The following is a 20,452-nucleotide window of genomic DNA, read 5'->3' as shown; positions in this document are numbered from 1 at the left end:
ATTTTCATCGGTTTAACATATGGTATATATTATTAATGATTTAATCAGCAGTAACGTAATCTACCTTTCGGTTTAATCTGAAACACCAGTTATCTTTTCCTTGTAATTAATCACAACATAAATATGACACAGTGCTGTCGCCTGTTACATTTGCTGTTCTTTATTAATAATTAGTCATAGTGTCGAATGACTTAAAAGTTTGTTTCCTTCACTTCATCCAAGTATTTGATTCCATGTAAAAGAAAAAATCGCGAAACAGCTCTCATTATAAACATAAATACAAGAAGCCGTTTAGATATATTTCTCATTAGATATGTTATACCTACAGTATCTCTATCATTCAATTCCGTAATGTAGTTTATTTGGCTATAATGTGTTAAATATCGCACATTACTATTGCAATATACACTGCAATGTATTTAACATATTGCCCACTGAAATTTACACAATAAGTAGACTATACAGTATCATCATCATGAACAACAACAATAAAAACAGATAATAGTGGCAGCAGTAGTAGTACAGTAGTAATAATAGTAGTAGTAATATTAATAATAATGATTGTTGTTGATGTTGTTTTCATTATTATTGCTGATGTTGTTGTTTAGAGCGGCATTAGGCGGCCTCCGGTGTGCCATCGCAGTAAATGGTTAACAGAACGTTACTTTCCATCCCAAATCCGTGCCTAGCATGAGACACGGATGCGGTGACGTCAGGACTAAAACAGAGAGCCGGACTAGCCGTTTCACACGCGTAATGGTCTGCCGGAGTACGTGCTCTTTGCTTGGACATTTCGTAACAGTAGCTTCGTGGTGAATTTCTCGAGTCGGTATCGCCTCGCCCGTCACATTACGCTTCCCAGAAAATAACTCTAGTCTAGCATGTCCGTTCCCAGCGAAGAGCCAAGTCCGGAAGGAAAGCGCTTTCGTGAGGAGTTGGAGAAGAGCGCTCGCTTTGGGACTACCGTGGCTGGGCTCGGTGATTCGGGAGATAGACATCTGGATAAAAGCTGGGAGGGTAACACCGATCAGAAGCGACTTCTCCATCAATCGGAGAAGAAGCAGTACCCCCTTGTTACCATGGAAACTGCATCTACAGGTAAATCGCCAGCCGAGAGACCGGATGAGAATAAAGCATCGGCTCTTGAGACACGCGCGCGCCGCACGGTCGAATCCAGATTCTCCATGTTGATGGGGAAATAACTCAGATCTAGCAAGGAACAACTTTTCAGCGCGTATCTGGAGCTGGCTAGGCAAACTGAACTCGGTCCCGAAAGCAACTATGCAAGCAGACATCCTCTATGGGTTCGTGTGTGTTTTGGTTGGCCACGTGTTAAGTCCGTGTTATTTATCCATCTGTCTATTCATTAATTTAATCATCTGTCTATCCGTTCATTCGTTTGTTTGTTTATCAACTGCTTGCACAGATCACTGCAAACACGGTTCCTTGCATGGTTTGACTCTCTCGTTACACCGCGTCTTTGAGGGGTATACAGTGAAACTCACAAAAGAATCTTTTTTGTTTTAACCGAAGAACTTCATCGGTTGTAATGTACCTATCATCATTATCATTTTTATTTTGAAAGTATGTGTTCTGGAGGGTGGGGTATTAAAAAGTATGTGTGCATCAAGAGATTTCAGTGTTAATTCCTTCAAAGTAGAACACAAACACTGTTTGTTTGTTTATTTGTTAATTTACACTTTTGCTATATTGCCTTGAAGCAAATGAAAATCTTTAAGCCTTGGTTTTAATGGGATATTTGCTCAAAAGGTGTTACAGTTATCAGTGAGTACAATTTAAAAAAATGAGTTTAATAGGACAACTATTTTTATAGAGTCAGGAGAAGGACCATTAATGAGTTTCTCTGGCAAGTATCTGGGCCGACTGCAGACCTGCTCGCAGCTGGGCGCAGAATGAGAGTGACACTCAAATACTGTGCTATTTTCATCACAAGCAGAATGTGAGGAAGAAAGTTAGTATAAGGTGAAAAAAAGTCATGTGTAGCTTGAGTGTGGTGATAGTGGGGGTGATGTTTTTGGGCATGTATCACAGCCAGGACATTTCAAAGCTGTCTCCTGCTTGGTGGTTGGTCTCAGGGACAAAGTGATCTGTGGGGTGTTGTCCAGAGGCAGGACTGAGTGACCCCGTGACTTTTTCGAGAGGGTCCGGAGTCATTTTGACGAGTGTTGGGAGTCAGAGGCTTTCCGGTCTGACTGCTGTCTCTCCTCCACCTGTGCAGTGCAGCAGTGTTCAGCTGACTTTGTCTTACAGAGCATGCAGTCTCCATTCTCTCTGTATGAACAAGCAGGTTCTTCTGACGTCAGCATCTCCGCCAGTGTCTTTGCCACTGCTCGGCGCGTACGGTGAGATGCGGGCCCTGCGAGGGAGCGAGGCAGAACCTGGCCTTGCTTAGCCTTAAAGAAGGTGATGTTTGTGCAGACTGGCCTGTTGAATATTCTTGGTTGACTTACCTTGACTGTTTCTTTTGGTGTGACTGAGAAAGTTAGTCCTTGTGTGCGTGTCATACTTGAGAGACAAATTTGCGGCCTGATGTTTTGTCCCATGGATCAGTGGAGTGCTTTCTTTTGGCCCTGTGGAGCTGAGCTCCCTCTCAGATTTCATCCACGTCTCTGCTGGCCTGGCAGTCCTCTCCTTCTAAAGCTGGTCTCTGGCTTTGTCAGCATTTCACTGCAGTCTTACTGCTTCAGCTAAGAGCAGCGGAGCTGGAAAGGTCAGTCAAACAGCCGAGGAGACGGTATTAAATTAATCACAAACCGTTATAAAGGCTAATTAGTTGATCTGTTCCTGGGTGTGTGATTGGGAGCTTGTGTGTGCAGATGCGTGTGCAGGTGTGTGTGTAGGCGTGTGTGCAGATGCGTGTGCAGGTGTGTGTGTAGGTGTGTGTGCAGACACGCGTGTAGGAGTGTGCAGGAATAGGGGTCCTGTGTGTTTGTAGTGACTTTTTTTTAAATAGACGACAGTATCTTATAGTACCTGTGTTAGACGTGGGGTGGCAGTTTGGGGAGGGGGTGGCGGTTTAGAGGTGCGGTGGTGGTTTGGGGAGGGGGTGGCGGTTTAGAGGTGGGGTGGCAGTTTGGGGAGGGGGCAGCAGTTTAGAGGTGGGGTGGCGGTTTGGGGAGGGGGTGGCGGTTTAGAGGTGGGGTGGCAGTTTGGGGAGGGGGCAGCAGTTTAGAGGTGGGGTGGCGGTTTAGAGGTGGGGTGGCAGTTTGGGGAGGGGATGGCAGTTTAGAGGTGGGGTGGCAGTTTGGGGAGGGGGTGGCGGTTTAGAGGTGGGGTGGCAGTTTGGGGAGGGGGCAGCAGTTTAGAGGTGGGGTGGCAGTTTAGAGGTGTGGTGGTTTGGGGAGGGGGCGGCGGTTTAGAGGTGGGGTGGCGGTTTGGGGAGGGGGCGGCGGTTTAGAGGTGTGGTGGTGGTTTGGGGAGGGGGTGGTGGTTTAGAGGTGGGGTGGCGGTTTGTGGAGCGGGTGGTGGTTTGCAGCAGAGCATGTGAGCGGAGCGGAGCGTGAGCGAGGAGCGGAGCAGGTTTTCTAATTAAGGCTGGAGCGGTCGCTTTGTCTCGCTCCAATTTCGCTCCGATACCGCTCACACTACAATTCTGAGGCGTGCCCAAATCTACCCAGAATTCATCTGTACAATTATCAAGACTGTTACACAAATTGGCCGAGATGGAATTCGCAAAGTATTTCACAAAGGAAACTGATAAATCATACAAGTGTACTATTCTTATCAAACGTTTAGATGACAAGAATGTACAGCAAGAACAACAATGTGGTGAAACTGTTTCAGTGAGTAAAGATTCACTTTGGAATCACTTTTCTCAGAAACTTGAGTGTGCTACGCGAACAAGCGGAAGCCAGAGCAAAACGCGTGCAAGTTTTATATGGTTGTAGCATATCAAGTCTATAAAGTAAATTAAAGTATAAAAGCCTATAAAGTAAATATTGGTAATCAAATAAATTCGTTTTGTCATTCAAAGTAGGTCTAATAAGATTTTTTTTTATTTCACGTAACGTAAAATTTTATTTTAGAGACGTGCTGCATCAACAGAAAAAAATTGAGGAATTTAAAACGTGTCTGTATATTCTTTAGGCTATTAAACCCACTGATTCCTTTATTTTTAAGCCTATTTTTGTGTGGAATGCCATTTCCAAACCTGTCCGTTGTTGCCGATAGGTTGCTTAAAAATAAATATTTTCTGTTCTGACTGGCAATGTTGCCGTTGCTCATATTTCTTTATGACATAAGGCTTCGGTTTAAGGTGACATTTGTTAGGCATGCAGATTATTTGTTCCTCTTTTAAATTGGAGCGAGCGTGGAGCGATTTGACTGGAGCGGGAGGACATTTTAGTGGAGCGAGGAGCGGTGTTGAGCGGAGCGGCTTAGTGCGAATTAGAGCGGAGGAGCGGGCGGAGCCAACAGCCTCGTGAGCGAGGAGCGGAAATTCTCACCGCTCCACTCCGCTCACATGCTCTGGTTTGCAGGCCCAGTCCCTTTCTGTATAATTTAAACCAGCATGTTTATTGCATTACAGTTTATATAACATTCCAAGTAAAACATATTTCTGCTGTTGAATAAAAAGAATTAGCATGAATCACCAAGCCAAATGATTACTTAGTAAAGTGCAGTTCAGGAGCCCCATCTCCCGATAGCAGTGGCTGTATTTTTATGCATGGCGTTGCGCTGCTGTCACCTGGAGCTGTATGTGAGAGGGGAAGAGCTGCCCACGCTTCGGGCTTTCGGGAGCAGGGAGCGGGCACACCGGCGCCAGGGAAGCGGCCTTAATGAGCTCTCAATGGGGCTCACTGTGGGCTCCACGTAGCAGCTCCACCAGCGGGTTATGTAACGAGAGAGCTAGCAGTGCTCACTTGCCACAATCACGTAGGATCGTCCGGCTCTGGAGCAAAGCCGTTCACAGGGGGGTGGATTTTCGGGGGGGGGGGGGGAGGTTCTTAGATTTACAAGGATTTGCTCGTCGGACATGAAGATGTCAGATCCTACCAGGTTTCAGTTCATCTGCTTCAGAGGTCGGATTTGCACCTTTTGGATCAGCTTCGTGGGGTGGGGTGGGGTGGGGTGGGGTGGGGGGGGGGGGTGAGCATTGGAACCACATGACACCATCAGAGAGGAAGCTGACAGCCCTCATATTGTAAGAGCAGCAGTTGCAAAGGCTTCTGCCACTACTGTTGTTGTTACACTGTATGGTTAATAGTATGTGGACATCCCTATTGCTTATAACAATGTTTCCTATCTATTCCACGTCTTTGCTCCCTCCCAGCGCCTGGTGGGGCAAAAATGTGGACTGTCTGGCAGGGAGCTGGGAGGGAGCAAAAATGTGGACTGTCTGGCAGGGAGCTGGGAGGGAGCAAAAATGTGGACTGTCTGACAGGGAGCTGGGAGGGAAGCAAAAATGTGGACTGTCTGGCAGGGAGCTGGGAGGGAGCAAAAATGTGGACTGTCTGGCACGGAGCTGGGAGGGAGCAAAAATGTGGACTGTCTGGTAGGGAGCTGGGAGGGAGCAAAAATGTGGACTGTCTGGTAGGGAGCTGGGAGGGAGCAAAAATGTGGACTGTCTGGTAGGGAGCTGGGAGGGAGCAGAAATGTGGACTGTCTGGCAGGGAGCTGGGAGGGAGCAAAAATGTGGACTGTCTGGCAGGGAGCTGGGAGGGAGCAAAAATGTGGACTGTCTGGGGGTCCCTGAGGACAGGATTGGGAAATGCTGGCTTACAGGAACTGGCTCATTAAGCTGCACCCATTACTGACACAAATAACTAATTACTGTGTAGTCTCCAGCGAGAAACACTGGCAGCAGGCTGGCTGGTCATACATAAGAGGTTAGTGAGTTTCCTCTTGGAACCATCATGGGATGGTCAGCCTCAAGTGAAGTGATTGTGAAGTAGAAACATCTGGGAACAGGTTCAGTGCTGGAGTGGTAGGACAAACAAGCTTACAGGAAGGGACCTGATCACCCAACATCAATACTTGGTCACCTAAAGGAAAGTAGCAGTTATTATAGCATCAAAGGGGCCAGCTCAGTGTTGCGTTTGCAAGATGTTTGCCCTTCTGGACGTTAGTGTCCAGTCGGACTTCATCTGCGAGCGATGTAAGCTAGTGGACTCACTCATGGTCAAGGTTCGCGACCTTGAGGAGCAACTGGCTCGCATCCAATGCAACAGTGAGTTAGATGAGCTAGTTGATACGCCGTTTAGGGAGACGGTGTGTACGCCACTAACGGGGGGGAGGGAGAATGAAGAGCAGAGAGGTCGAGAGAGCTGGGTGACCGTAGGTCGTAGACGCAGGAAAAGGCGTACACACGTTACAGAGGCGGCATCACCTGAGGTGTCTGTGTCTAACAGGTTTCAGGTGCTTCCAGCTTTAGAGCCGGAAGGGACTGGGGAAGCAGGTGGGCCCTTGGGCACTGAGGAGCCCCCTCCCCCCAGAAAGAGGGAGGTTGTGGTAGTGGGGGATTCAATTATTAGGGGAGTAGACAGTTATGTGTGCACGCGTGATAGAGGGTCCCGTACGGTGTCTTGCCTGCCTGGTGCCCAGGTAGGAGACCTTCCAGATCGTGTGGACAAGCTTTTGGCCCCAGCTGGGGTGGATCCAGTTGTCGTGGTGCATGTTGGCACCAACGACATAGGCAAGGGTAGAAGGGCTGTTCTGCAGGATAAATTTATAGAAGTCGCCAATAAGCTTAGAAGCAGAACGTCCATGGTGGTATTTTCCGAAATACTCCCCGTGCCACGCGCAAGTGAGGCTAAGTTAGCTGAGATAAGGAGATTAAATGCGTGGCTAAAAGGATGGTGTAGGAAAGAGGGGTTTAGGTTTATGGGGCACTGGAGGACCTTCTGGAACAGGTGGGACCTGTTCAAGCCGGATGGGTTGCATCTGAACCGGAGGGGAACCAGTGTACTGGGAAGGCGTATTTGTAGAGTAGTTGAGGAATGTTTAAACTAGGGACTGGGGGGGCAGGGAGGTTAGTTAAGTATGTAACTGGGGGGAAACGGAAAGCCCAAAAAAATCATATTATAAGTAGGCACCGTAATAAGCCTACGCTTTGTTGTCTGTATTTAAACGCCAGGAGTATTAGGAATAAAATTCATGATTTAGAGGCTCTTATCTCATCGGACTCTTATGATATTATAGCAATAACTGAAACGTGGTTGAGTGATAAGGATGGACAAGAATATAATATGGATGGTTACACATTGTTCCGTAAAGACCGTATAGGTAAGAAGGGAGGTGGTGTTGCAGTATATGTAAAGGAAATCTTGCAGGCAAGGGAGCTTACTGATATAAGTAAAAGTACGGAAGCTATATGGGTAAAATTAGATGCTACAAACTCAAATAGCCTAATTGTCGGTGTTTGTTACAGAGCACCCAATGTAGCTGCTGAGGAAAGCAGATTGTTATACAGTGATATTAGGATTATGAGCAATAAAAATGATGTGGTAGTTATGGGTGATTTTAATCTACCGGGGATACAGTGGGACATTGTTGCTGGCTCTTCTGAAAATGAACTTGAGATGGTGGAATTAGTACAGGATTGTTTTTTTACTCAGTTTGTTAACACCCCTACCAGGGGAGATGCCATTCTTGATCTTGTTTTGTCTAATAACCAGGACAGGATTGGTAAATTAGATGTTTTAGAACCACTTGACAGTAGCGATCATAACATGGTTAAATTTGAGGTTAAGTTTAGTGCCCGAAGAGCAAAGTCCAAATCAAAAATATATAATGTTAGGAAGGCTAACTTCAATTGTATGAGATTAAAACTAGAAACCGTGAACTGGATGGAGTTAAATAACAAAACTGTTGAAGAGGCATGGGAATTTTTTAAAAGCACATTATTGCAAGTACAAGAGGACTTCATACCTGTTTCTAGCAAGAATAAATCTAGGAAATTGCAACCTAGGTGGTTTAATAGGGACATAAAGTATAAAGTAAGGAGGAAAAGGGCTTTGTTCCAGAGATGGAAAATAACTGATGATGACATAATAAAGCAAGAGTATCTAAATCTACAATCTGAATTAAAAAATGACATTAGACGAGTTAAAAGGAATGTCGAAAGGAAGATCGCATTGGAGGCTAAGGATGACGTTAAAAGTTTCTTCCAGTATTTTAACTCTAAAAGAGCTCTAAAAGCTGAAATTACTAATCTGCAGGATAGTAAGGGTCTTATAATTGAAAACGACATTGACATAGTAAATGAGTTCAATGATAGTTTTGCACGGGTATTCACTGTCGAGGACACTAGTAACTTACCAGTTCTTATTACTAATTCAACATCGTCTATAACTAATATATATATAACTGAAGCTGATGTTTTGCAAAGCCTAGCTAAGCTCAAAATAAATAAATCACAGGGCCCTGATGGCATCTTACCTATAGTGTTAAAAGAGATGAGGGATATTATTTGCCGACCCTTAACATTACTGTTTCAAAAATCCTTATCTGAAGGTGTGGTACCTTCTGATTGGAAGCATGCCAACATAACGCCCATTTTCAAAAAAGGGGATAGAAGTAATTTGTCAAACTATAGGCCAATCAGTCTAACTTGTATAACTGGTAAAGTTATGGAGGCTATAATCAAAGAGAAAATGGTAGATTACCTGGACTCAAATAACATTTTGAGGGATAGCCAGCATGGATTTAGGAGAGGTAGATCCTGTTTAACAAATCTGTTGGAGTTTTTTGAGGAAGCTACTCAGGAAGTTGATGATAAGAAGGCCTATGATGTCATCTATTTAGATTTCCAAAAGGCTTTTGATGTTGTTCCCCACAAGAGGCTCTCACTTAAACTCAAAGCGACAGGTATTTTAGGAACTGTAGCGACTTGGATTGATAACTGGTTAACGGATAGGAAGCAGCGAGTAGTTATAAGAGGCTCGATGTCACAGTGGGCCTGCGTTCATAGTGGGGTACCGCAGGGTTCAATTTTAGGACCACTTTTGTTCCTAATTTACATAAATGATATAGACACCAATATATACAGTAAACTGGTGAAATTTGCAGATGACACCAAGGTGGGTGGTGTAGCAGATACTGAACTAGCGGCTCAGCAGCTACAGCGGGATCTTAATTTAATTAGTGACTGGGCTGACACCTGGCAGATGAAATTTAACATAGACAAATGTAAGGTACTCCATGTAGGGAGCAGAAATATAAAGTACAGGTATTTTATGGGACCTACTGAAATAAAGGTAGCTGATTATGAGAAAGACCTTGGTGTGTATGTTGATGCTTCCATGTCTCATTCTCGCCAGTGTGGGGAAGCAATAAAAAAGGCCAATAGGATGTTGGGGTACATCTCCAGGTGTGTGGAGTTTAAGTCAAGGGAGGTAATGCTAAGATTATACAATTCCTTGGTGAGACCTCACCTAGAATATTGTGTACAGGTTTGGTCACCATATCTTAAAAAGGACATAGCGGCCTTAGAAAAGGTGCAGCGTAGGGCCACAAGAATGATTCCTGGTCTTAGAGGAATGTCATACGAGGAAAGGTTATTTGAGCTAAATCTGTTCAGCCTCAAGCAAAGGAGACTGAGGGGGGACATGATCCAGGTCTATAAGATTCTAACAGGTTTGGATGCTGTTCAACCGAATAGTTACTTCAGCATTAGTTCAAATACAAGAACTCGTGGCCATAGGTGGAAATTAGCGGGAGAACATTTCAAACTGGATTTAAGGAAGCACTTCTTTACACAGCGTGTAGTCAGAGTATGGAATAGTCTTCCTGATAACGTAGTGCAAGCTGAATCCTTGGGTTCCTTTAAATCAGAGCTAGATAAGATTTTAACAACTCTGAGCTATTAGTTAAGTTCTCCCCAAGCGAGCTCGATGGGCCGAATGGCCTCCTCTCGTTTGTATAGTTCTTATGTTCTAAAGAGTGAGCCAAAGCCGTGGTCTCAGAGTGAGTTTTTTGGACAGTCAGCTGTGCAGATGCGTTTGGCCACATATTGTATCTCAGGTAAAGATGAAAAGATTGAGTGTGAGAAAGGCTGCAGTGCGCTTGTGTAATGCTGTGACATGACGTGATACGTGGCCGGTCTCTCACTGCCCCTGCGACATGGCATGATACGTGGCCGGTCTCTCACTGCCCCTGCGACATGGCATGATTCGTGGCCGGTCTCTCACTGCCCCTGCGACATGGCATGATACGTGGCCGGTCTCTCACTGCCCCTGCAACATGGCATGATTCGTGGCCGGTCTCTGCGACATGGCGTGATTTGGGGTGATTTTCAGTTTAGAAATATCCTTTAAGGAGCATTAACATCAGGATGTGTTTTTAAAACGGTGCTGTGAATGATCCTGGGTGTTTGTCCGCATAGCTGTTTCCTCGGGGGCAGGAAAGTGGGGCAGACTCTTCTTCCCTGGGTATCCTTGAAGAGGAGGAGGCACATGATGTGCTTCTGCATAGAGTCCGTGTCCATAAAAGATCTAAGGGGGCAGAGTCTGACCTGCTAGCAGCAGTTATAGTCTGATCATTCTGTTTCATCCAACAATTACAGATCAACGCACTAATTTTAGCGCTAATTTTGACTCTGTGGGTTATGACTCCGCCCATGATCATAAGGAATCCACTTCTAACTGACCCTTGAGCGATACCTTGTCATCTACACTACTGATCTCTGTACACGCTCTCTTTCACGAACAATGATGATCTCTGTGCATGCTCTCCTTCCAGTGTCACTCACTCTATTGATCTCTGTGCATGCTATCCTTCCAGTGTCATGCACACTGGTGATCTCTGTGCATGTTCTCCTTCCAGTGTCACACACACTGGTGATCTCTGTGCACACTCTCCTTCAGGTGTCGGGCACACTGGCTCTTGCTCTTATTGTGTGCTGGATTGCAGTCTGGAGCAGGAGATGCAGAAAGTGGCCTCTTTCCCTCACTTATTCTGTGTCTGAGCCCAGGAGGCTTCTTCTTTTGAGGTGACGGGTCCTGTTGGCTGTTTGCTGCAGCACGATGGGCTTGGAATTCCCCACTCGCCCATCCCCGCCTCCCCCAATGTGTCAGGCTGTGTCCCCTTGTTCCGTTAGTGCTGGAGGTCAGAAGAGAACCTGCATAAGACCTTCTTTGTTGGCCATTGTCTCATCAGGTACGATGAGAGGCCAGCTGTGGTGTGGTGTGCCAGCTCCAAGCACCGCATAAGCTTTGCCAAAGGGTTAAGGCAAGTGCTGCTAATTCAGCAGTTTGTACCAGAGCTTTTTTTGGCCAGAAAATGGGTCATTGCACTATTAATTGTTGGGATATGAAGAGTTCTGATTGGATGGGGGCCTACCTGTGCCTCCCCCAGGTGGAAATGGGACCTGAACATCAGAGGAGAGTGCAGTGGGTGGAGATCAGCAGTGGGTGGAGAACAGCAGTGGGTAGGGATAAGCAGTGGGTGAGGATCAGCAGTGGGTGGAGATCAGCAGTGGGTGGAGAACAGCAGTGGGTGGGGATAAGCAGTGGGTGAGGATCAGCAGTGGGTGGAGATCAGCAGTGGGTGGGGATCAGCAGTGGGTGAGGATCAGCAGTGGGTGGGGATCAGGCGCTCTTAACATGGCCCTTAACCCCATTATTGTTTTATCATTCAAAGCCAAAGACTACGGTTAGTTTATAGTGCCCCTAGTGTTTGCTTTTAGCATCCCATCCACGTTGCCTCCAGCTTCAGCCCTGTCCCAGGGGCTTGCTGGGATGGGCTGATGGAGCTTAGGCTGGACAAGACATGGAAAGACGCGTGGGGAAATGAGGCTAATTAATAAGCGGCAGAGATATCCTTTGCTGAGCTCCACACAGGGAAACAGAAGCAGTCGCGTCTCCCTCAGAGGTCCATGTCCCTCCCCGGGACACATGCCCGCTGTCGCTCCCTCCGCACGTGTCTCTCCGTGTGTCAGCATCTGTCCCCCCCCGTTCTTGGCCCATGTCCTGCTTACAGACCCTGTACTTAGTGCAGCTCCTACAATCGGCAGGGTGCCAAGCTCCACGGTCTGTGTCGCTCTAACCCCCACTTGGCCATCATCACTGACCCCAGGTCTCTGTCCTTAGGATCAAACAGCCTCGTGTCACTGCTCTGTCTGCCTGTCATCTCTCGCCACCTTTTTCCACAGTTCTGCCCACCAAGGCCTGAAGATCTATCGCCCCTCAGTGCCCCCCCCCCCCCCACCCATTTCCTGTAGCCTAACTTGGGGTCATTAACAGGAGGACATTAGTGAGGTTTGAAACTGTGCTGGCTGATGTGCTGTGAGGCCAAACCCTGTGCGTATACGCAGGAAGACCGGTGAGCGTGCATATTAAAGCAGCACAGGGATACAGACGCGCTTGGTTATGTTAGCAAGGAAACTGTAAACGCACACACACATACACACGCACTCAGACACACATATACACACTCATACACACACACTCAGACACACACTCAGACACACATACAGAGACACACTCAGACACACACTCAGACACACATACACACACACACATACACACACACTCAGACACACATACACACACACTCAGACACACATACAGAGACACATATACACACTCATACACACACATGCACATAGACACACACACGTAAAGACTCATACAGACACAGTCACACATATACGCACTCATACACACACACACATGTGTCACGGACAGTTCATGCTGAGCTGTGAATGTGAGCCCCCCTCCTTTGCCATGCCATCAAACATGCCAACATTCCCTCCCCAGCTTTGCGGCCTGCTTGTGGCACTCTGCCGCCTTCTCTCATGTGGTCTTCCTCTTTCTGCCTCTTGCCGCTGAGTAGCCGCAGCGACCCGCAGTGGACAGCGGCCCATTTAACCACCGACCCAGCCGGGGGTCACTAAATTTGTCTTATGTTCCACACAGTGAACTCCCACTGGTTCGTGACCTTTCACCCTTCAGCTCCCCCTGGAGTCCATGACAATGTGGAAAGTTCAGTCTGTGCCGTCTGAAGCTACCAAGCCGCCCTCATGCCCTTCGTAGAGATGCGTGACCTAAGTCACGGTGAAGCTTCTTCTGAGAGACTAATTCCTGTGGACAAAGCATGAACTCAGCAGCAAGAGCTCATTGTGGTGTCGATATTGTCACCTGCTGGTTCTCCCCCCCCCCATACCCCCATCCCCTCTACCCTATCAGAAGGCTGTGGCAATGCATCATGGGTACTCTCAGCCTGATGGAAAGAACTCACAGCCTATTCCGCTGCGGGATGGTAAAAATACCCTTTTCCCAGACGGCCTCAGAGTGAGATGTAGGACAGCAGCGTCTGGGACCGCGCTGGATTTAAAACTTCCATGCTGACAAAAAGCTTCTCTAATGCTCACTGTTAGCTGGCTCTTATATGCTACTGAGCAATTATTCCTCCCCACTTATCTCCTCTAGAGCAATTTGCAGACATCGTATATTAGGCAGAGCCCCTGTAAGCAGTACAGCATGGAACGTTCCAGACGAGTTAAGAGCTTTCTGTATTGATTGGGGAAGCACAGCCCTTCTGCAGTACGTGGTGAGCGAGCTGAGGACCCGGCGGCTCCTCCGCCTTTCTGCGCTCCTCCGCCTCTCTGCGCTCCTCCGCCTTTCTGCACTCCTCCGCCTCTCTGCGCTCCTCCGCCTCTCTGCACTCCTCGGCTCTGCTCAGCTTTGCAGTCGAGCGTGAATCTCTGCCATGGCGTCGTTATCCAGGGGACCACAGCGGGGCGCTCCGCCGCCTCCGGCCCAGACCAATTAACCTCGGCACCCCTCACCCCTCCGCCTCCTCCTCCATGTGGCCTTGATTCCAGTCTTTTTCTTCCCGTTTCTTCATTTTTCCCGTTTCTGCTCCAGGGTTTGTTGATATATTTATTTATAATTACGTAGCTGATGCTTTTATCCAAAGCGGAATAGTGAGGAAGCAGTACTAGGAAACAGTGTTAGGAAACAGTGAGGAAACAGTGTGAGGAAGCAGTGTGAGGAAGCAGTGTTAGGAACCAGTGTTAGGAAACAGTGTTAGGAAACAGTGTGAGGAAGCAGTGTTAGGAAACAGTGTGAGGAAGCAGTGTGAGGAAACAGGCTTAAGGAGCTCATGGTGACATCACTGTGCCAGTCGCAGGATTAGAGCCAGCAGCCTTCTGATGACCAGCTCAGCGTCTTAGTCAGATGGGCTACACAGCGCCGCCTTTGGTTTGCCAGAATGCCTGCAAGAGTGAGTCTGTCCCAGACAACACAGGACAGAGCTCACCTAGGAAGGGAGACCACTTTGAGGGCAGTGTGGAGACAACAGCTCAGCTAATCACATGTTTGTGGGGTGCAGTAGGAGCCTGCACTGCCTGTATGAGCACATGGAGGACATGCAGGCATGTCAGCTGACACACACGCAAGCACGCAAACACGCAAACACGCACACACCCTTTGCTTAATTTGGATTCATTCATCCCCTCAATTAACAGACCTTTGTATTTAAATAATTAAATTGAAAGTTGTGTCCCCCCTCCCAACATTAGACACTCTCCTGTGTCATGGCATAGAGGTGTTCATTCAGCAGTACCAATTTCACGGAAATGTTTCGGAAAAGTCAGGAGCTTCTCCAAAGGTGAAACGTACACGAGCTCCACGTGTTCTTAGAGCCCTTATGGGCCAGTGCAGGAAAGAGAATCTAACCAGTTAATAAGCTGCATATATGCATCTAAAATGCAGCACGAAAGTGACACAATATAGGCTTCCAGTTACCAAAAACAGCACAGGAAAGATGGACAATGTTTAAGAAGCTGTAATCACTGGAGGTAGACTGCCTGGTGGATCCGTGATCTTCTTGGATGGTCATTGGCAGCTCACTGCAGATAGAGTGTGAGTTTGTGTGTGAGTGTGTGCAGCACCCCTCTCAGAGCCTGTCACTTAGTGATTCAAAGAACGAGATACTTGGTGTGGTCCTGCTCTCCTCAGGAGTCACTAACACTATCCAAGCAGGGTATGGAGACACTTTGAAGGACACATTAAGCATCTTGTCCCCAACCTTCTGTGATCATGCATATCAGTGAGGTGCTTTGGTGCCGTCTCCCGATTCCCAGGCATCCTTGATGTGTCTCACTTTCAGCAGGAGGTCCAGTGAGGACATCCCCCAAAACTGAGAGTGATCTTTTCACCTCCTCTTTCTCAGGCCAGAGCTACTCCTTCCAGCAGGAGGTGTCCCATCTCCCCGGGGGGGTAAAGCGTGAGGAGCAGAAGACTAGTCCGCTGGGCGACCGAATCGCTGGCCTGGAATCGCAGGGCATGTTCAGCATTGACTCGGGCATCGAGATGACCCCCAGCGACCCCATCGACGTTGCCCGGGACCTGCTGGAGTCGGGCAAGACAGAAGCTTACAACTACATGGACATCAGCTGCCGGAAGGATCCGCTGGTGGGCCAGCCGCTGGCCCTGGATGACTGGGAGCGGGTCAGCGCCGCCGCCTCCGACATCCTGCTGGACAAGGACCCCTATGGAAGGGACCTGACGAAGACCCCGGTTGCCCCAGCTACCACCGGCCCCACCCCCACGATGGAGGCCCTTGCAGCCGGGATCACACAGCAGCGCCGCCCTCTGGTGTCAGAGCGGGAGAGCATCCTCAGTGTAGGTGTGATGGGCGTGCCTACCGTCACCCTGTCAGAGCCGGATGAGGACAGCCATGGCTCGTCCACGCCCCCTACAGGTGAATAGCCACAGACCTTTCTGTGATGTTCCCTCCTACAACACAGAACAAATTTAAATATAGGCCATGAATATTGTTGTATAGAGCAAAACAGGTAATATGTCACTCAGCACAGCACATGTCACTGATTGGTCAGTGACAGGAACGAGGAAGAATAATAAACCAGGAAGCAGGTAGAGTAACAGTGACAGGAAGCAGGGAGAGGAATAAGGAAAAATAATGAACAGGAAAAAGAACAGCCGGGAAGCAAGGAGAGTAACAGTGACAGAATTTATGGACAGTGGGATTTGCAGTGGGTAACATGCTTAGGGTTTGAACCCCCCTCCGTTGTCTGTGTGTGGGATTTGCAGTGGGTAACATGCTTAGGGTTTGAACCCCCCTCCGTTGTCTGTGTGTGGGACTTGCAGTGGGTAACATGCTTAGGGTTTGAACCCCCCTCCATTGTCTGTGTGTGGGATTTGCAGTGGGTAACATGCTTAGGGTTTGAACCCCCCCTCCGTTGTGTGTGTGTGGGATTTGCAGTGGGTAACATGCTTAGGGTTTGAACCCCCCTCCGTTGTCTGTGTGTGGGATTTGCAGTGGGTAACATGCTTAGGGTTTGAACCCCCCTCCGTTGTTTGAGTGTGGGATTTGCAGTGGGTAACATGCTTAGGGTTTGAACCCCCCTCCGTTGTCTGTGTGTGGGATTTGCAGTGGGTAACATGCTTAGGGTTTGAACCCCCCTCCGTTGTCTGTGTGTGGGATTTGCAGTGGGTAACATGCTTAGGGTTTGAACCCCCCTCCGTTGTCTGTGTGTGGGATTTGCAGTGGGTAACATGCTTAGGGTTTGAACCCCCCTCCGTTGTCTGTGTGTGGGATTTGCAGTGGGTAACATGCTTAGGGTTTGAACCCCCCTCCGTTGTCTGTGTGTGGGATTTGCAGTGGGTAACATGCTTAGGGTTTGAACCCCCCCTCCGTTGTCTATGTGTGGGATTTGCAGTGGGTAACATGCTTAGGGTTTGAACCCCCCTCCGTTGTCTGTGTGTGGGATTTGCAGTGGGTAACATGCTTAGGGTTTGAACCCCCCCTCCGTTGTCTATGTGTGGGATTTGCAGTGGGTAACATGCATGGCGATTGAATCCCCTCCCTGCTGCCTGTGTGTGGTTTGCTGTGGGTAACATTCTTGGGGTTTGAATCTTGCCTTTGTGTGTGTTTGTATGTGTGTGTGTGGGGGGGGGGGGTTGCAGTGGGCTCACAGTAACACAGGTCACATGGCAGCCCACAGTCATGCTGGTGCAGTGTCTCTCTCTGGCTCACCATTACCTTTTCCTGTTACTCTTTTTCCAATTCCTCATCCACTGCCTCTTCCCATTCCCATTCTTCTTTTTCCTTTTTCCTCTTCCCCTGCCTATTTTTCCTTTTCTTCCTCTCCCTCTTCTTTTTCTCATTCCTCTTCCCCTTTATCCTTTTCCTCTTCCCCTTCCTATTTTTTCTTTTCTTCTTCTCCCTCTTCTTTTTCTCATTCCTCTTCCCCTTTATCCTTTTCCTCTTTCCCTTCCTCTTCTTCCCTCATTCCTTTCCCTCTCCTCACAGAGGAGGCAGACTCTCCCTTGGATTTCGAGCTGCAGGCCAGTGAGGAAAGTCCCCTGCCGAGCAGCACCGCTACACAGCCAGACTCCCAGGACCGGGAGGACAGCAGCATAGAGTCAGGTGACTCTGAGATCGAGCTGGTGTTGGAGGAGCCGCCCCCACCTCGCCAAGGGCCGGCCAGCACTCCGCACCCCAGCCCCGCCCCTGCAGGAGCCCCGAGCCCTGCTCCCCCCCCACCTCCCATCCAGTACAGCATCCTTCGGGAGGAGAGGGAGGCAGAGCTGGACAGCGAGCTGATCCTGGAGCCCTGTGATGAGAGTCCCATTAAGCAGCGTGTGGCCCCCCGTCCCCCCGCCGAAAAAGCCCAGCCCAGACGGGCTGCCTCGCCTCCGTCCCCCATCTCTGCACATAAACCATTCCCACCTGACTCCTGCGCTGCTCCTACCCCCAACGTGGGCCACGTCACTGCTATCCGAAGAGATGTGGTGGAGGCCACGCCTCCCGCCGCCACGGTAACCACGACAGTGCGAGTGGAGCAGCCCCCAGTGGAGGAAAAGGCCGTGAAGCAGAGGCGGACCAGCCAGACCAGGACGGGCTCAGACAGAAGGGCCTCGGTTCCAGCCTTCTTGCAGAGCCTGGATCGGCAGACAGGTGGGAATGCCGAGCGAACAGCTACATCAACCCGCATGCAGCACATATGCACAGTCACACTCACTATGCACGGCTAACATTAGCATATCAGCTGCACCACGGGGGAGTCTGACCCATGGTGTGCAGCTGAGGTTAAGCCCCCCCCCCCCCTTTTCACCCTGTAAGAATAAAGTATGGATTTAAATCCCTTACAGAAGGTATGAGCAGTGCTATAGGTACTGCTGAGCTGAACATGGGGGGCCTTGGGGGCAGAGTCAGGAAAAGCCATATGGTGCTTCTCAGAACAAGCAGCTGCGATTCACTGTGTCAGTCACAGTCCTCAGACGGCGACGAGGACTGAGAATAACCAGAGCAGAAAGCAAATGCTGCTTTTGCTCGAGTCGAGAAAGAGCTTCCCCATGGAAGCTGCGGACCTTCTCACTGGTCCCTGAAGATTAAGGTCTCTCTCTCTCTCTCTCTCTCTCTTGTTAGCTTGTGGTATTGTGGTAGTTTTGACTGATTCTGCCTTTGTTTGTATATACACTACTCTTCAAAAGTTTGGGGTCACTTAGAACTCTTCTTGCTTTTTGTCCTTTTATATAACATCAGATTCATCATAAATACTGTGTTGACATTGTTAACGCTGTAAATGAGCATCATGGCTGGAAATGGCTGTTTTTAATGGAATATTTACATAGGTGTACAGAGGCCCATTATCAGCAGCAATTAGTCCTGTGTTCCAGTGGAATGTTGTGTTTGCTAATGCAAGTTTATCATTAAAAGGTTAATTGATCTTTAGAAAACCATTTTGCAATCATGTTAGCACAGATGAAAATTGTTGTGCTGATTAAAGAAGCAATGAAACTGACCTTCTTTGGACTAGTTGAATGCAGCATCAACAGTTGTGGGTTCGATTGCAAGCTCAAAATGGTCAGAAACAAAGAACTTTCTCTCAAACTCGTCAGTCTGTTCTTGTTCTGAGAAATGAAGGCTACTCCATGTGAGAAGTGGGCAGCACAGTCACCAGATCTCAGCTCCATCGAGCCGTTATGGAAGCAGCTTGACTGAATGGTACGTAAGAAGTGCCCATCAAGCCAGTCCAACTTGTGGGAGATGCTTCCAGAAGCACGGGGTGAAATCTAATCAGATTACCTCAGCAAACTGACATCTGGAATGGGCAAGATCTACAAGGCTGTCAGTGCTGCACATGGACGAATCTCTGACAAAACAAAGTTTGAAGAACACAATTGATTATTTCTAACTTTTTCAATGACTATTTCCTATTTATTTAGCTATATTTCCTATTCAAACTCATTTCATGTATGTTTTCATGGAAAACAAAGAAATTTGTAAGTGACCCCAAACTTTTGAACGGTGGTGTATATATTTTTCTTATGTAACAGTACTTTTAGCATTTGTGATGCACGTCACGCACCCATCTTATGGGTGCTTTTCCTTGCTGATTGTCATGTGTCTTAGGTTTGCATGAACCTTTATGCATGGACTCGCATGCTATGAGCCTCTGCTCCCTCCTCGTCCTGCAGGTTATCAGAGCTGCCTCGGTACCTGTGAGGTCGCGGAACCTGTGAGGTTGCGGTACCTGTGAGGTCGCGGAACCTGTGAGGTCGCAGTACCTGTGAGGTCGCGGAACCTGTGGGGTCGCGGAACCTGTGAGGTCGCGGAACCTGTGAGGTCGCGGTACCTGTGAGGTCGCGGAACCTGTGAGGTCGCAGTACCTGTGAGGTCGCAGAACCTGTGAGGATGCTCCTCCTCTGCACTCCTGCAGCGTGCCGTGGGCGCTTTGTCCTGTGCTACGTTTGCTTATATCTCTTGACCTCTTTTCGGAACGTTCTAGCTTGATGCTCTCCTCAGTGGGCAGATCGGCCCATCGTACGACACCCCCATGAAATACGGAGGTGGATGTTTCGCTTTTGGGTGTTTATGTGTCTTCTGATCTTTTTGACTAAATATTAGTTCATGAGAGGCAAGCAGAGGGAACTCGCTGAGAGTCAGGGCCACTGGTGCCACCTGGATTGGTTATCTGTGGACCATATGAATGCTGTAATACTAAGGTTCCAGTAAGGTGTCAGTCTATCGGTGAAGTGTTTGTGTCACTAATCAGCATAGACATTCTGGTGGCCTGGCATCTGCTCCTGAGAGCCTCCTGCCTCATGCCCTCTCCTTCCTGGAATAGGCTCACTCTACTGGGTAAGCTGTATGGGAAATGGATGCTATTTTTAGCAACTAAGTGCTTCCGTATATATGAGCAAGTCATACATTTATGCCATTTTACAGCGTTTATACTGACTCAGATCGTATTGGGTGGGTGGACGATAATGGTTAATATTATGCTTTATATTCCACAAAGTGTTTGTGCTGCATCTTCATGATTAATCACAGGTATAATGACCATTTTGAGAACAATTAGAAGAGTTAATAAGTCAAATATGCAGTGCTGTAGGAGTAAGTGCAGGTTACTGTGATTGCAGTGTCATTTACAAAAAGAAATCCTATTAGCTTAAGGCAAAGTCCAGTTCTAATGTATTTTACTGTGGAATTTACGAGGATTCAGACTGCATTCATT

The 20,452-nt window shown here is 48.1% G+C and overlaps 1 protein-coding gene across 1 annotated transcript in view; it reads left to right on the top strand.

Annotated features, from left to right (window-relative positions):
* The first annotated feature begins 736 nt into the window (after nt 1–736).
* The window catches only part of LOC111844386 (reticulon-1-A-like), a 35,402-nt gene continuing 15,686 nt past the window's right edge, over nt 737–20,452 (top strand). Inside the window, exons 1-3 of the mRNA XM_023812824.2 lie at nt 737–1,098; nt 15,139–15,669; nt 17,242–17,889. Coding sequence (XP_023668592.2) covers nt 882–1,098; nt 15,139–15,669; nt 17,242–17,889 — 1,396 coding nt within the window. The 5' untranslated portion in view covers nt 737–881. The remainder of the gene's footprint in view (nt 1,099–15,138; nt 15,670–17,241; nt 17,890–20,452) is intronic.

Source organism: Paramormyrops kingsleyae, chromosome 19 (assembly GCF_048594095.1).
Source record: "Paramormyrops kingsleyae isolate MSU_618 chromosome 19, PKINGS_0.4, whole genome shotgun sequence".
In the NCBI taxonomy this organism is placed as follows: Eukaryota; Metazoa; Chordata; class Actinopteri; order Osteoglossiformes; family Mormyridae; genus Paramormyrops; species Paramormyrops kingsleyae.
This window is presented reverse-complemented; position numbering and strand designations above follow the sequence as displayed.